The 15,926-nt window shown below is 36.2% G+C and overlaps 1 protein-coding gene across 1 annotated transcript in view; it reads right to left on the bottom strand.

Annotated features, from left to right (window-relative positions):
- mRpS2 (mitochondrial ribosomal protein S2) overlaps positions 1–12,176 on the bottom strand; it is a 92,594-nt gene extending 80,418 nt beyond the window's left edge. The window contains exon 1 of the mRNA XM_090395843.1: positions 12,109–12,176. Coding sequence (XP_090251969.1) covers positions 12,109–12,142 — 34 coding nt within the window. The 5' untranslated portion in view covers positions 12,143–12,176. The remainder of the gene's footprint in view (positions 1–12,108) is intronic.
- Between the last annotated feature and the right edge of the window lie 3,750 nt (positions 12,177–15,926).

Here is a 15,926-nt window from a genome sequence, read left to right as displayed (position 1 = left end):
CTTGAGAAAGTTGTCTTGTAACAATTCAATAAATTCCTCTTCTTTCTTATCATGAGATTTCTCTTCTACCCAATCAATGTTGGAAAATTAGTCATCCATAATGGTCATTCGTTTGGTACCCATAAGACTAAATTGGCGATGCATTTCTTCGTCCCCCTGCAAGTGAGCCACCAGGTCTATAGCAACACCCCACCATATATTTCATTGTGTTAACCTCCACTACACACTAGATAGACTCAAACTCACCGCTACATGGGACATTGTTACCCTCATGGTTTTCTTGTGTTTCTACCCTAACTGGACTTAAGTCATCTGATATCATTAGTAGTACTCCTTCTCCTCTCCTATTTCTTCTGTCATTCCTAAAAATATTATACCCATTACTCGATCCCACTTACCATATCTGATTCTGATAGGTTTCACTGATGCCAACAATCTTAGGCTACAATGTATTCAATGAAGCAATGAACTCAACCCCTTTGTTTCTAATGCTGCTGGCATTTGTGTAGACATAATAAATTACTGCCTAGCCTATTCTTATAGTTATGCAATCTATTTGATCTTGTTCTAGAATTTTCTCTTTTCCCTCCCCAGATATACTTAAAAGATCCAAACCCATAGCATATATTTCCACTCCTTCACCAGATGCATAACTATGTTCAAAGCCATTCATACCTTTATCACATTTGCATACCATAGCTTAACTTTCAGACACTGTTCTCATTCAATGATGATCTAGTTTCCCTGAATCTCTGCATTAGGTCTCATTCCAATAAGTAATTTTTCCAGGTTCCAGATGCCAAATGAATTCAAGCACAGTCTGTTCCTCTTATACAAGTCTTTTCTGCCATCAAACACACTTCACACATCTATAAACTCGCATCTATTTCTTTGACACAGCCTGTGCCTAGAATCATTTACTATCATTGCCCCCCCCCCTCCTTAACTCGGTACTGTTGTATCTGGATAGACCTACAATTTTTACTCTCTCACATTTCTTTCTCGCTTCTTTCAATAGACCTTTCATATTCTCTCTCATATAATATTTGTCACTACTTAAATTATTAGTTCCTACAAGAACCACTATCTCTTTTACTTTTCTTTTCTGCTTTTTGATTGTTTGTCATTCTTTAATTTTTGCTCACGGGAAACTATGTATAAATTTCCTCAGCAAAGCATAAACTTTATGATTGATAAAATTTATGCTTTGATTTTTTTCATAGATTTTAATTGACTTACCTTGTTGTTATTATTATTATGATTACCAAGTTCAGTGCTTCCTGCCTCTTCTTGTTCTGATCCATTTTGCTTATCCTGTCTAAGTTTTGTTAAACCTTTTTCCACTTTTTCTAATAATTTCTTGGATATTTTCAAATTCAGATTATTCTTGGATATGTTATCATCATCATCACTGCAGCAATGCTTCTGCTCATCAAGACAAAGGTTCTCAGTAGCAACAACTTTAACTTGTGGTTTAGACACTGCCCTGGCAAATGTGGAAACTGCAAGAGAGAGAGAGATCACTTAGTGATCTCTCTCTCTCTCTCTCTCTTGCAGTTACCACATTTGGGTATTTTACAATCTTTATTTTCATATTCCTTACAGCAGCATCAAGTACAGAAGACAGAGCCATGACAAGCTATCTGAGCATAACTAATTCTGGCAGTTCAAACAGCACAGAGGAGTCTGGATATAGAGCTTGAAAGGGTCTTTCAGTGAAAGCAGAATACCAGATATTCTGCTTTCACTGATGTTAGGAGTGTTTGTGTGTTAAGGACCTTGTCATAGGAAAGTGGGCTAGTTGTTTATTAAGGAGGTGATTAAAAATATCTGGGGGTAGTTGTGGTACTGACGAAAGATCTGGCAAGAGCTTTTCTTGATTATAATAGCATTTATGACGGGATACTTTTTTTTTTTTATTAGACTTAAGGTTCATCCTACCAATGTTTCAATTGTAGTTGTTAATGCACCTCCTGCCCCCACAGGCATGATGAAAAGTTATACGAAAAGCCTACAGACTGTTTTGAACTGCTTACCAAAGAGAGATGTTCATCTTAAGGAGACTTCGATGCAAAAGTAGAAAAGAACATGACAGTTAGGCCTGAGTGTAACAGGTTTGGTCTGGGAGAATGTAACACGCATAGTGAATTTGCCCATGCTAACAGATTAGTTATTATCAATATATGCTTCCAGAAACACCCGCACAACACACCTAGACTTGGACCTCAAACACTGATAGGTCAAAGCACCAGACTAATTACATCCTGACACTCAAATGGAAGACAAGCATCATTGATGTGCATACATGTCTTGGGACAGACTGTGGTAACGAAAGGCCATCACCTAGTAAGAAACACGATGAGCCTGCCTTGAAACCCTCCAAAGCAGGCTCATTCCATTAAACTCAAAACAGACTAATTCCTAGTAGGTGTACAGACGAAACATCAAAATGGTTGAATGCTCCTTTGGAAACTAGTGAGGAGAATACACCTGAAATGCTATGGGAAGGAAAGCAATGTTATAATACAAAATACAGCCAAGTATCTAGGCCTAATTAAAAGACCAAGAAACCTATGGAGCGCAGATTCAAAATGGGATCTGATCAAAAGGAGGCTGTTGGAGAAACAAAGAGAGAAGACATAGGAAATAAAGAATATTTCCAGATGAGAAGGCAGAATTATAAAAGGATGTTTTTTGTTAGTTCGTGACCTTAAGCACAAGTTTAAGTCCAAACTGAATGTTATCAAAGGCAGAAATGAAGCAGTACTAACTGAAGAACAGGACATTAAAATGGAAAAAGTACACTGAGTAACTGCACAACAGAGAAGATAATGAAAATTTGAAGAGTCCTATCACCAGGAGAATTCTGATTTGGAACCACCTCCCCCCCCCCCTTAGGCACAAGGTTGAAAGAGTAGTTAAGGAGGTTAACAACAATAAGGCCACAAGGTGGATATGGAATCCCAGCAGAGTTAAGACCACAGGGGATGGAGGGATAAGAGTGCTTCACAGATGATTACAAGGATATGAGATCATGGCACTGAGACTAAAAGTCAATATTCATGCCACTGCTCAAGGAGATATCAAGGATTGCAAGAGCTATTAGTTTAATCTCTCACACAAGCAAGACTTTATTAAAGATCATTCTTAATAGAATTGAGTTGAGGCCACAGTCGAACAGCAGATTTCAGGAAACACAAGAGTATCAGAGATCGCATCCTTTGCCTTAGACAAATCATTGAAAATTATAAAGAATTTAGACTCCCTTTGATAATAAGTTTCATAGACTACTCCAAAGTTTGACTGTTTTCAGCATGCGAAATTGTGGAAGGTAATGAAAATAATAAATGTTTTCCTCAACACATTATCAGGTTGATAACTAACTGGTAACAGTGAGCAAGAAGCCACGTTAAGAATAGATGTTGGATTAATTGATTGGCTTTATGTAGGCAGGGGGATTGGGCAACTCTCTCCTCATCTGTTTAATATCTGTTGGATAAGCTAAAGACAGGATTTAAGATAGGTAACAGATGGATCAGTAATCTGAGGTATGTTGATGTTGTACTGACAGAGAAGAAATTGACACAGTCAATGAGATCAGCAAGAACCTTTTAGTATCTATGCTGAGAATATTGTGTATGTAGCACTGCATATGCATAAAACAAGAATTAAGATAGGCAGCAAATGGATCAGTAATCTGAGGTAGGTATGTTGATGATACAGTACTGCTATGTAACAACAGAGAAGAACTTGACAAAGTTAATGAAATTAGCAAGAACAGCGGACTTAAATTTAACCCTAGCAAGATAAAAATTATGGTTCTTTAAGGAAATATAGAAAAGAAAGCTCTTGAGAAACAAGTGAGCCCTAATGGAGAAATAATGAGGAAGTCAGCAAATTCAAGTACCTGGGATCCATCACTAGTGTCAAAAATTGATGTTCAAAAGACATCAGAAGATCAGGAATGGCTAAAACAACAGTCAGAGACTTGTTTGAAATGTGGAAGGATGGATCTTCACTACAGGAATAACACTGAGAATTCTGGATGTAACTGTTCTTTCAGCAGTGACTTATGGATGCAAAAAGTTGGAACATAAAGAAGTCTAACAGGAAAAGGATAGCTGCTTCTGAGATGTGCTGTTACAAGAAATTATTGAGGATCTCATATATTGAAAGGCAGAGAAATGGATATAAACGACCAGTAGAACTTTAACATTCTTAAGGATATCGATAGCAGAAAGCTTAAATACTTGGAACATATTGAAAGAATACAAGGAGAACTGCTCAAAAACCCTTGTTCTTCAACCCGTGGTCCGCCAAAAATTTCTTCGTCTCTCAGAAACAACGCTCCAGCCACGTATATCAAATTTTCTAACCTCTAAGAAGTAGCATATGTTGCACTAGCTAAAAATTGCAATTTCATTACATTGGATTTAATAAATAAAATACTATCTACAGTGGTTTATGTTTTTGTCTTAGCAGTCAGCCGGTCCACAAAATATTTCTCCTATTTTCCCCGGTCAGTAGGTGTAAAAAAAGGTTGAAGAACTCTGCTCTAAACAGTAACATTCCTGAAAAAAAAGTAGTGGTGGCCTGTGAAGTTTTAAGTGGGGGTGCTGCCTATAAAAAATAATTTTAAAAAAATTATTTTTTTCCTAATCAGTAACCAATTTATTAGTATATTTATTTATTAATAAATTGGTTAGGAAAAAAATAATTTTTTAACAATTATTTTGTATAGGCAGCACCTCCATTTAAAACTTCACAGGCCGCCACTGAGTGGTAGATTTTCAATGAGATGGATGGATGGTGAGTCTGGAGTGAGTGATCTTCAAAGAGTGCTTTAGCATCCAGAAAGGCATACAACAGGACTATCTGGCATATGCTTTTGGTATGGTACATCAGAGAGAAACAGAGTGACTATATATCTATGCTGTCCAATCAATAGATGGATGAGATTTTGAAGAACAGATGGAAATAAATGAGGAGGCCTAAAAGTTGCTTCAGAAAGTTAGTATAGGCTTTCCCTCATATAATTTGCACATCAGAGCTGTGTTTATTTTTGAAAATTTTAAACTATGCTTAAAGTTTCTAATCTCCAGAAATCGATTTAAAATAGTATTTCCTCCTGAATTCAAAGCTAAGAATACAGACATACCTTCATCAGTTGCATCAGTCTTGAGACTGGTAGCTCAGCAGCAATTTCCTCCATTCCGCTCTGTCATTGGCTTTCTTCTTAACCTCCTGGTAACTCCTCAAACCCGTGCTGTCTTTGACTTGGTCAAGAAAGCTTTTCCTTCGTCTGCCTCTTCTTCTTCTCCCCTCTATTTTGTCTTCAGTTATTCTTTTCACAAATCCATCATGTCGAAGTATATGTCCAAACCACCTATTCCTTCTAATTTTGATCGATTTAATTAGTTCTTGTTTCGTTTATCTCTCTCAGGACTTGTTGGTTTGATTTTTTTTCTGTCCATTTTATTTTGTTCATGTGGTGCCAGCACCACATTTCAAAAGCCTCCAATCTTCTCTGCCTAGAATCCAGGTTTCACATCCATACAATGCAATGCTCCATTTCAATGTCTTTACTAATTTTTTTTTCAATTGTAGGTTGAGGTTTCTTGTTAAAATGCTTTTCATCTTAGAGAATTGGGCTTTTGCGTTGTTTATTCTCGATCTTATGTCTTCTCTTGTTCTGCCATCTTATGTTATTAGGCTTCCTAAATATTTAAAGCTTTTCACTTGTTTTATTTGTTCCCCGCCGAGGTCTATATGCTCTGTGTTGATAGGGATTTTGCCTGTAACAATGATATTAGTCTTATCGGTGTTGATTTTCATTTTATATTTTTCAAGGTTATTATTTAGTAATTCTAGCATTGTTTTTAATGTTCTTCTGTTTTCTGCTACAAGGGCTATGTCATCAGCAAATCTTATACACATGACTTGCTCACCATTTATCTTTATGCCACTATTTATTTTATCTTCAGTTTCCTGAATGGCCTTTTCAATATATAAATTAAATAAAAGTGGTCAAAGTATACATCCTTGTCTTACTCCACTCCTGATATTTATTATTTTCTCATTATCATTGATTTTAATCCATCCATTTTGATTTTTGTAAATTTGATAAATTATTTTCCTATCCCTAAAATCTATTGCTGATATTAGTTAGACAATTTAGGAGTATTTGTTGGTTTACTTTATCAAACGCATCAAGGAAGCAAATGTAAGTATTTTGACTAAGGTCTAATCTTCTCTCTATTATTGTTCTTAAACAGAGTATTGCCTCTCTTGTTCCTTTATTCTTTCTGAATCCAAATTGGTCTTCAGCCAATTGACAATCTATTTCTGAATAAATTCTATTTTGAATAATTTTTAGCAGAAATTTGCTAACATGTGGGATTAAACTAGGATCCAGAGTTGGGTTGACAACAATGGTATAATCTTTGATGGACAGCATGGATTTGCTAAAGGGAGGTCGTGTTTTAGTAATCTACTTACTTATTACAATAAAGTGACTACTTCCTTGGACAGAGGAGAAGGATACACAGTAATATACTTGGATTTCGCAAAAGCTTTTGATAGAGTACCTCATGATAAGTTGACAGTCAAACTAGAGCAGATGGGGTTGGATATTAGATTAGTGCATTGGATTGGAGACTGGCTATCTGATAGGTATCAACAAGTTGTGTATGGGGGTGCAATATCCAGGAAAAGGAAAGTCACTAGTGGAGTGCCTCAGGGATCTGTTTTAGGGCCATTACTATTTAACTTGTATATTAATGATATTGGCGAAGATTTGGATGGAGATATTCAGTTGTTTGTAGACGATGCAAAGTTGGGACGAACCATAAAGAGTAGTGAAGATGTTGTGGCCTTGCAAGAAGACTTGAATAAATTGAGTGATTGGGCAAGCAAATGGGGATGTGAGTTCAATGTTGCAAAATGTACGGTTTTAAAATTTGGAAAACAAAGATGGGATGCAGAATTTATGCTTGGTGAGAATATATTGTTGGAAGTAAAGGAAATAAGAGATCTGGGAGTGATAGTGGATAAGGATCTAAAATTTAGGGGACACATCGCCAAAATTGTGAAGACAACACAAAGACTTCTGGGAATGATGAGGAGGACACTGACGTGTAGAAGTAGGGAGATTCTTGTTCCATTGTATAAGGCTTTGATTAGGCCACACATGGACTATTGTGCCCAGATTTGGTCACCTGGTTTTCAGAAGGATGAAGAGATGTTGGAAAGGGTCCAAAGGCGACTGACTAAGGTAGTTTCTGACCTCTGGAATGTCGAGTATGAGGAAAGATTGAAAAGATGTAATTTGCAGAGTCTAGTGGAGAGAAGGAAGAGGGGAGATATGATAGAGACCTACAAGTTGGTAAGGAGTTGTTATAGGATCAATGGTGGAGAAGTTCTACAGAGAATAGTGGGAGATCAGGGGAGAACCAGAGGTCCTCCCTGGAAACTGTATAAAGAGGGTGTGAGTAGGGGAGTGAGAGGCAGGTTTTTTTCATGCAGAGTTGTGAATGATTGGAATGCCTTGCCTGAGAGTGTGGTGTCTGCAGGGAGTTTGAATGTGTTTAAGACCCGGTATGATGAGATGTGTGTGAGATAAAAGGACCTCCTAGATGAGTCTTTGACTCCATAAGGTCTTGTTTAATAATAAAGCTATTGTTCTAAATTGGCTGCATTTGTTTGCATTATTCTTTTTTGGTATTGGTATTATGGTTGATTTCATAAATTCCTTTGGTATTTTTCCTCTATCATAGATTTGGGCTATTCATTGATAGAGTAAGGTTTTTGTCTCATCACACCTAGATTTTGTAGCAGTTCTATAGGAATATTGTCTACACCTGGACTTTTTCCCTTTCATTTCGGACAGTGCTTTATCAAATTCTTCTCGCATTATTGAGGGTGATAGATTATCTTCATTTTGATTTTCTATGCTGATATCAACATCAAATTCGTCTCCATTATAGAGATTTTCAAGATAATTCTTCCATACCTTAACATACATAAATTCAACATATACAACTTATCCTGAAAGAGCCCCTGAAAAATTTTAAGTTAAAAATTTTATTTAATGCACAAACAATACTCACTCATCACGTAACACTAGTCTTCCACAAGGTAGACAGCCTATGCAGTGCCTGCATGCAAACACCTTCTGCAAATCTTATGTTTATTATTATTAACATCTGACCTCATGGAGCCAGAGACTTATTGTGGGAGGTACACACTATTGCAACCAATGCCCATCCAATGTGTGCCTACATTCACAACACACTCTGGCAATGCATTCCACTCCCCAACCGCTCTCAATGCAAAGAACCTGCTCCTCACATACTCCTTATACAGTTTCCAGCAATGGCCTCTTGTTCTACCCCCCCCCCTCCCATTCTATGAAAATATCATCCATGTCAACCTGATAACAACCCCTGACTAGCTTATATGTCTCAATCACCCCCCCCCCCCCTTCCTCCTATTCACAAGGCTTCACAACTTACATTCTCTCAATCTGTCCTCATACTCTACATTCCAAAGACCACTGACAACCTTTGTGAATCTTCTCTGGACACTTTCCAGCATATCCTCATTACCATGAAAACTCAGCAACCAAATCTGTGCACAAAATGATCAAGGCCTTATACAATGGCAACATAACTTCTCTATTTCTGCATCATTGTGATTATCCGATGTCAAGTCTTCACAACTTGTGCAATGTAGCCCCCAAATTTCAGGTCCTTGTTCATCATCATTACTCCTAGATATCTCATCTCCTCTACTTCCTTTAAAGTTTCCCCACCAAGTGTATACTGTGCATCTCATCTTTGCTTACCAAATCTCAAAACCTTATACTTTGCAACATTGAACTGACACTTCCACTTACCTACCCATTCATGCAATCTATTCAAGTCCTTTTGTAAGATCATAACATCTGCTTGACTCTGCATTGCTCTCCCCAGTTTTACATCATCTGCAAATCACTAATGACTGGTACACTAGTGACCTTCCTCTTTCAGGATACTGCACCCTCATATACAACTTTCTGATACATATCTGACAGCCAGTCAATGATCCAACTCAGAAGTTTGTTATCCAATCCCATCTGTTTCAATTTATTTACCAGCTTGTTGTGTGGCAGTCTATCAAAAGCTTTTGCAAAATCCAAGTACACCATATGCATCTCCAATGTTCAAGGTATTTGTCACCTTGTTATAGTACATAACTTAGTAAAACATAATCTCCTTTTAACAAACCATAGAGAATACTGCTGTTATCAACCCATTTCTGTATACTACTTCTCACCAATCTCTCCAGTGCCTTCACCACAATTCCAGATATACAGATAGCCTATAATTTGAAGCTACAGTCTTATCACCACCTTTATGCAGTGGAACAATTTTACCCTCCTTCCACTCCCTTGGAACCTGTTGCAAGAGTTGAACACAGACATACTGTATATTTTTATTCATTAATACAAATGAGAGACACTAAGGCAAGTGATGAGAACTTATACCACCTTTACACGAGTAATCCCAGTCCTGAAAGTACTTCAGGCACAAACTTTGTTTGCTAACACTTGGATAAAGGATAAAACTCAATATATAATTAGTAGCATAGCCAAGTGAAAAAACTTCCATATATTTTGTTGTATTAATAATTGTATATTGAAATCTAGTCTGTGTATGCATCCTGTGAATAAAACTAATAAATAATATTTAAAATGTGTTAATGTACTGCTACTACTGTATTTATGTAGAGTAAATATATAAGCAATAGGATGTGATTAATGCATGGAGTGGGGTGGGTTAAATCCAACTTATGTAAAATGTGTGTTATATAAAGGTTTATGAAACAACTCTTACATAAGTTGGAGTCTATGTTAGCAAACAAATCAATTTTGAAATAAAACTGATAAAAGATTAAAAATTTTAATCCTTTATCAGTTTTATTTCAAAATTGATTATCACAATTTGAGTATAATTATTAGAACATCTCTACAAAGTTGCTAAGAGTTGTCCATCTACATCTGTTTTTCAGAATAGTCTCTGTCTAGCTATTGAAGAAATCCATAAACAGATTCCTACTTTCCCTTTGCCCCACAGGAAAGGTTGAAAACCTTTCTTGTATGGAGTTAATATAAAAAATTTAAATAAATATAAATTTATTCCACTCTCATCTTTTGAAGCAAAAATCTAGTCCTCACATTTGTGCTGTGCTCAATCCCATATTTCAAGGGATGATACTTATTCTATTCCCCTTACTGTCATGAAATGATAAATTTATGCTATGTTCATCCCAGTGATCTTCAAACTTCTTTTGCCTATGTAACTCTCATCTATTAATTTGATGGAATCCTATTCACCACAAGCATATTTTGGTGTATATTTTCATGTATAAAAATGCATTAAAATTTTTATAACTGTATCTAAAAATATCATTGAAACAGTTTTTTTTTTCAATAAGCAACTATAAATTTATAACAAAAACATTCTGAAAAATAAAAAATTCTAATTTTTGTCATTTTTTATTATTTAAAATATTTGTGGAATCCCATAGTGTTCTAAAACTCTGAAGATCTGCAGGATACAGTTTAAATATCACTGATCCATCCTATAAAATGTCTTTAGTAACTTATGTTTGTATCATAACAAGTCTGTGTGGAATACTGCCTGTAAACCACATATCTTTAATCTATCCTCAGTGAATATTCCAAAGGCCTGTTACTATCATGGTTATCTTCCTCTGAATTTTCTCTCCACCACTTCCTCATTCCTGCAAAATTCTAATGATCACACCTAACCACAGTAGTTTAGATGCAGTTGTATCAAAGCCTTATCAAGAGAATTTACTTCTTTATACCTCTATTCAGAAGTATGTTTTGAGACATCAGTAAACCTTTGTGCTGTTTTACCTTCTTTTAAAACATGTCCCTAACATCAGCTCTCAACTATTACTGAAAGATCCCTAGTCTCACCAATTTCTTGCAAAGCAGCACAATGCATGGCATGTTATTTCTTGAATTTAAAAGGAATAACTTCACACTTTTCAACAATGAAATAATGACTTAGCTTTTATCCACAAAGCCAGTAAATTCCAATCTTCCTATAGGATCTCTACAGGTTTTCTTTAATACTCTTCCCAGCTTAGCATCAACAAACAATGGATAAAGTTTGTTGATGCTAAGCTGGGAATGATCTGATATTCCCTTCAGATCATTTCCAGTATCATTAACCTAAAAATTACCAGCAGTGGTCCAAACTGAGCTCTGTATAATAATAAAGAGCTTAATTCTCCTAGATTCAGCTTTGCCATATTAACCTGTCCAATGGTAACCCTCTTATCCATCACCAGCTCTATATCAATCCCCATTTGGTTTAATTTTCATAATAGCCTCTAGTGTGTATCCTGTAAATGCATTTGCAAAGTTCAACAATATTATGGCACAGCTATGTCCCTCATATAACTCATCAGTACATCACAGAAAGTGAATAAATAATTAAGAAAACACTTTCCCTTCACACAGCCAAATATCAATTATAGTGTTTCATATTCCTACCCACCAAATAATCTCATATTCAAGCATTAACCTTTCCAGTACATAAACTATTTCAGAGACGCTGAGTGGGCGATAATTGCCATTTATCTTGGATCCCCCACCATGGTATAATGGTACTACCTTGCCTTCTTTTCACTCTAATGGGATTTTATTTGGCTGCGATCTAAATTAAAGAAAAAAGTAAAATCCTATGAAGCTTACATGTTTAATTGACCGATTAAGAGAAGTGTCAATCACGTCTGTAAGCTGCTGGATGTAAACTATTATAAAATAAACGCCCTGTTAATTTACACCCAATATTCCTTTTAAGTTAGAAATTAACAAATATGCATGAACACTGATATTATTAGGTTCGAAAGGTCTAGGATGTGCAGAATCATCAAGAGGGCTTTTCAACTAAAGATCAGCGTTAGCCAGTTCATACGAGCAACCAGCTGGAAGAAAATATGCAATTAGTATACATAATACACTCGCCTCATGGCTTTAGCTACTTCGTCGGTAATCCAAAAATAACTACAACATTAATAGTAACCACTTACTCGAAAGCACATTACATAACGTGAAAGCGGCCATTTTCTTTGGTATACTAATGCCCTCTAGACCTATAGTTCGCCCACCGATTTGAGGTCCCTCGAAACTACTGCGCATGTCAGAAAAAGGAGAATCCATTCCGATAATAGGATAATCAGTCTGTAATAATAAACAAACTCAGTTTGTTTATTATTACATATATCTGTAATAATAAACAAACTCAGTTTGTTTATTATTACAGGTCGGAAAATTTAGCTTTTCTTTTACGAACATTGCTGTTTTTAAAGTGTAACTATTTTGCTTGTATAACAGTTGGAAAAATGTACGTAGAGTGTTAATACGTGCAAATACTGCGTTCTACATAAACAATGTCACTTCGCTCCATGATAAGTTTCCTTTTATTCTATGTCACTTCGCTCCATGATAAGTTTCCTTTTATTCTGACTTATCGTGGTCATCATATAAAAATTTGAACTTTAACGAGTAACAAGCAAACATAATTAATGAATAAAAATGTGAGTATGGTATAGTCAGAAGTATTTTAAAGTTATCAAGATATGAAAATTCATAAGTCAGTATCACACACAAGCAATATAACTGCATACGAAGGGTAAAGCGAATAAATAGAGTAAGAGTGAAATGGATGAACAGTGAAATCAAGCAAGCTGTGTTGGAAAAGAAAATGCTATGGAGAAGGATCAAGACACGTAGTGCTGATAGGAACCATAAAGAGTATAAAATGCAAGCTAAAAATGTGATAAGCATGGCAAAAAAGGGAAGGTGCCGTGTGAGAGAAGATTGGCTGATCAAGACAAAGTTAATTCAAGGGAATTTTTCCGCTATATGGCAACTAATAGAAAGAAGGATTATAGCAAGTTGACACTTATGGATAGTCATAGTAAACAGAGTAACCGTTGCAAAGGATAGAGTGGAATTATTGGACAAGCATCTTAACACTGTATATCATACCGGTGTAAATGATTCCATGCGACACACACACACACACACACACACACACACACACACACACACACACACACACACACACACACACACACACACACACACACCCACGCACGCACGCACGCGCGCGCGCGCGCGCGCGCGCAAGGGAAGATGCATTCAGTTACGAGAGAGAGAGAGATGCAGTCAACTATTACGAGAATTGGAAGTGAAAGAACTACAGGTGTAGTTCTTTCACTTCCAATAAAGCTGTGAGAATGGATGGATAACATAACATCATGTACTCTTAAGGAATATGCTCAATTAGCTGTGCCCTTGATTTGGTTGTTTTTTAAAAATCTTGCAGTAGATTGAGTTCCTAAGAAGAGGAAAAGGATAATAGTACCGCTCCAGAAGTATGGTTTTACAATTATTAATCCAGAGGCTATTAATCGGTTAAAATACAGAAGTAAAAAAAAAAAAAGAATAGAATATTAGATGAATCTGCAGACTGCATCTTCTTCCATCATATGTGTGGATGATGATGAGGACAAATGAGCACTTTCCACTTCTGTCTTCCCCTGGAGAGTCAGAACAGTTCTGTCCAGTTTGGTGTCGCTTGTTATGATTTGGTTTTCAGGTCTTTTATTTTGTCTATCCTAATTCTGGGCCGACTTTGGATCTTTTACCTTCCATAGTTGTATACAGGTTTTTTTTATTACATTTGCTGTGCTGACCGCAGAGGGAGTGTAATATTAATAATAATAATAATAAATAATGCTGATATTATTACTGATGATATAAAGATAGCAAAGTAGTGAGGAATGAAACTGATGCAATACTTAAAGAATCATATGAATAAAGTGGAATTGGGGTTACAATTCAATGTTAGTAAATGTAGGATTATGTGCTTGTGTTATTAAGTATATATCCAGTGGCGTATTATATTAGGGGCATTATGCTAGAAGGAACTGACCAGGCCAGGGATCGAGGAGTTTGGCACATAAAAAATAATGACATGCTGAGGAAGAAACTTAAATCTGTACCATAGCATAAAACAATACAGGGTAAGGATGTTAGCAGTGAATGGGACATAGTTAAGGATCATCTAGAAGAAGAAGTATTAAATTGTATTCCTCGGGTAAGGTGAGTTAATCGGGTAGGAGTTAGATGGATGAGTAATCTCATTAATCACAAGCTGCATAAGAAGAAAATGTTGTGGAAGATATATAAAGAGAAAGGAGACCAGCAAACTCATGAACAGTACAAGGCATAGGCAAGAAAGGTGACCAGCATAGCAAGGGCCATCGTCAGATTAGATCGCGCCCTGAGGTAAACAATTAAATATCGCCCCTCATGGATTATAAGATAAAAATATAAGAAAATCTTCAATTGCTATTTTGTTTTTATTACAAGGAAACATTAATGCAAAATGACTACATAATAATATTAATTAAATGTTGCTGAACAGGGATATTGCACAATAAAACTGTTTATAAGCTCTTCTAAATTTAAATTATAAGCTACGTCCGCCTCTATCGATATAGTTGCTAGACCAACCAATCTTTCTCGGGGTCATTGTTGTTCGCAAATAATTTTTAATCAGTTTCAGCTTGGAAAAACTTCTTTCCACACTTGCTACACTAACAGGAATTGTTAGCATAGCGACGGCGCCTACCGCAATACTGAACAAGCGCCCTTATTAAGCCGTGCCATGAGGCAGGCTGCCTCTATGATACACCCTGTCGACGGTAATGAGCATGGCAAGGAAGGTAAAATCAAATTTGGAGATGAATTTAGCAGAGCAGGCTAAAGGAAATCAAAAGGACTTCTTTTGTTGTGTGGCAATTATGAGGAAGAATGATGATGGAAGATTAACCTTAATGAGTGATGATGGTCATGAGGAGACGGAAGCGGATAAAATAGTTCAGCTACTCAGTGACCACTTTGCAAACGTATATCTTCCTAGTGAGCTTACTACTTAACTTATGTGACAGACAATAATGTGGGAACAGAGCTGAATGAATTGGAGGTTCTTAGGACATTGCAGAATCTCAATGTAAATATCGCTGTGGGATAGTCAGGATATCAGCTAGGGTTTTGCAAGAATGTGCAGTGGTACTAGTAATGCCTTTGACAAAGCTGTTTAATTTAAGTCTCAGCTCTGGTAGAGTTTGAAGGGATTGGAAAAAGGGAAAAATTATTCCTTTGCATAAGGGATTTGCAAATTGGTCTAATTTGCTACTCTAAGACTAGAGTAGCAAATTATAGACCAATCAGTATCTCAAGGCATGGTGGTAAAAGTACAAGAAAAATTGGTAAAAAAGAGAATTCAAGAATGGTTTGATAAAAATACGATACTGTATGAGGGTCAACATGGCTTTGTGAAGGGTCGGTCATGCTTTAGTAATTTATAACTTTTTATAACAGAATAACAGCTGAGTTGGATAAAGAAAATGCTATGCGGTGATTTTGCAATGGCATTTTGTTACACAAATCAGAACAAATGGGGATGTACATCACACTGGTTAAGTGGATAAGAAAGTTGCTGCTGGACAGATATCAAAGAGTGGTATATGGAGGAACAGAATCGAGGCGTTAAACAGGTTACTAGTGGTGTGGTTCATTGCTGGTACCCTCACTGTTTAATTTGTACATAAATAATATATTAAATGACCTGAAAGGAAATATTCAGTTGTTTGCTGACGATGCGAAATTAGATAGAGTAGTAGTTAATCAAGGTGATGTCGAGAGTTTGTAGGAATATTTAAATAGGCTGTCAGTATGGGAAAAAGTTAATGGGTGTAAGTTTAATGTCGAGAAATGTAAAGTTATGCATTTTGGTATATACAGATTACGAGCCTTGTATCGTCCAGTAAATTCA

The sequence above is a fragment of the Typopeltis vanoorti genome, chromosome 7 (assembly GCF_054136105.1).
Source record: "Typopeltis vanoorti isolate ZY-2024b chromosome 7, IOZ_Tvanoo_1.0, whole genome shotgun sequence".
Lineage (NCBI taxonomy): Eukaryota > Metazoa > Arthropoda > Arachnida > Uropygi > Thelyphonidae > Typopeltis > Typopeltis vanoorti.
This window is presented reverse-complemented; position numbering and strand designations above follow the sequence as displayed.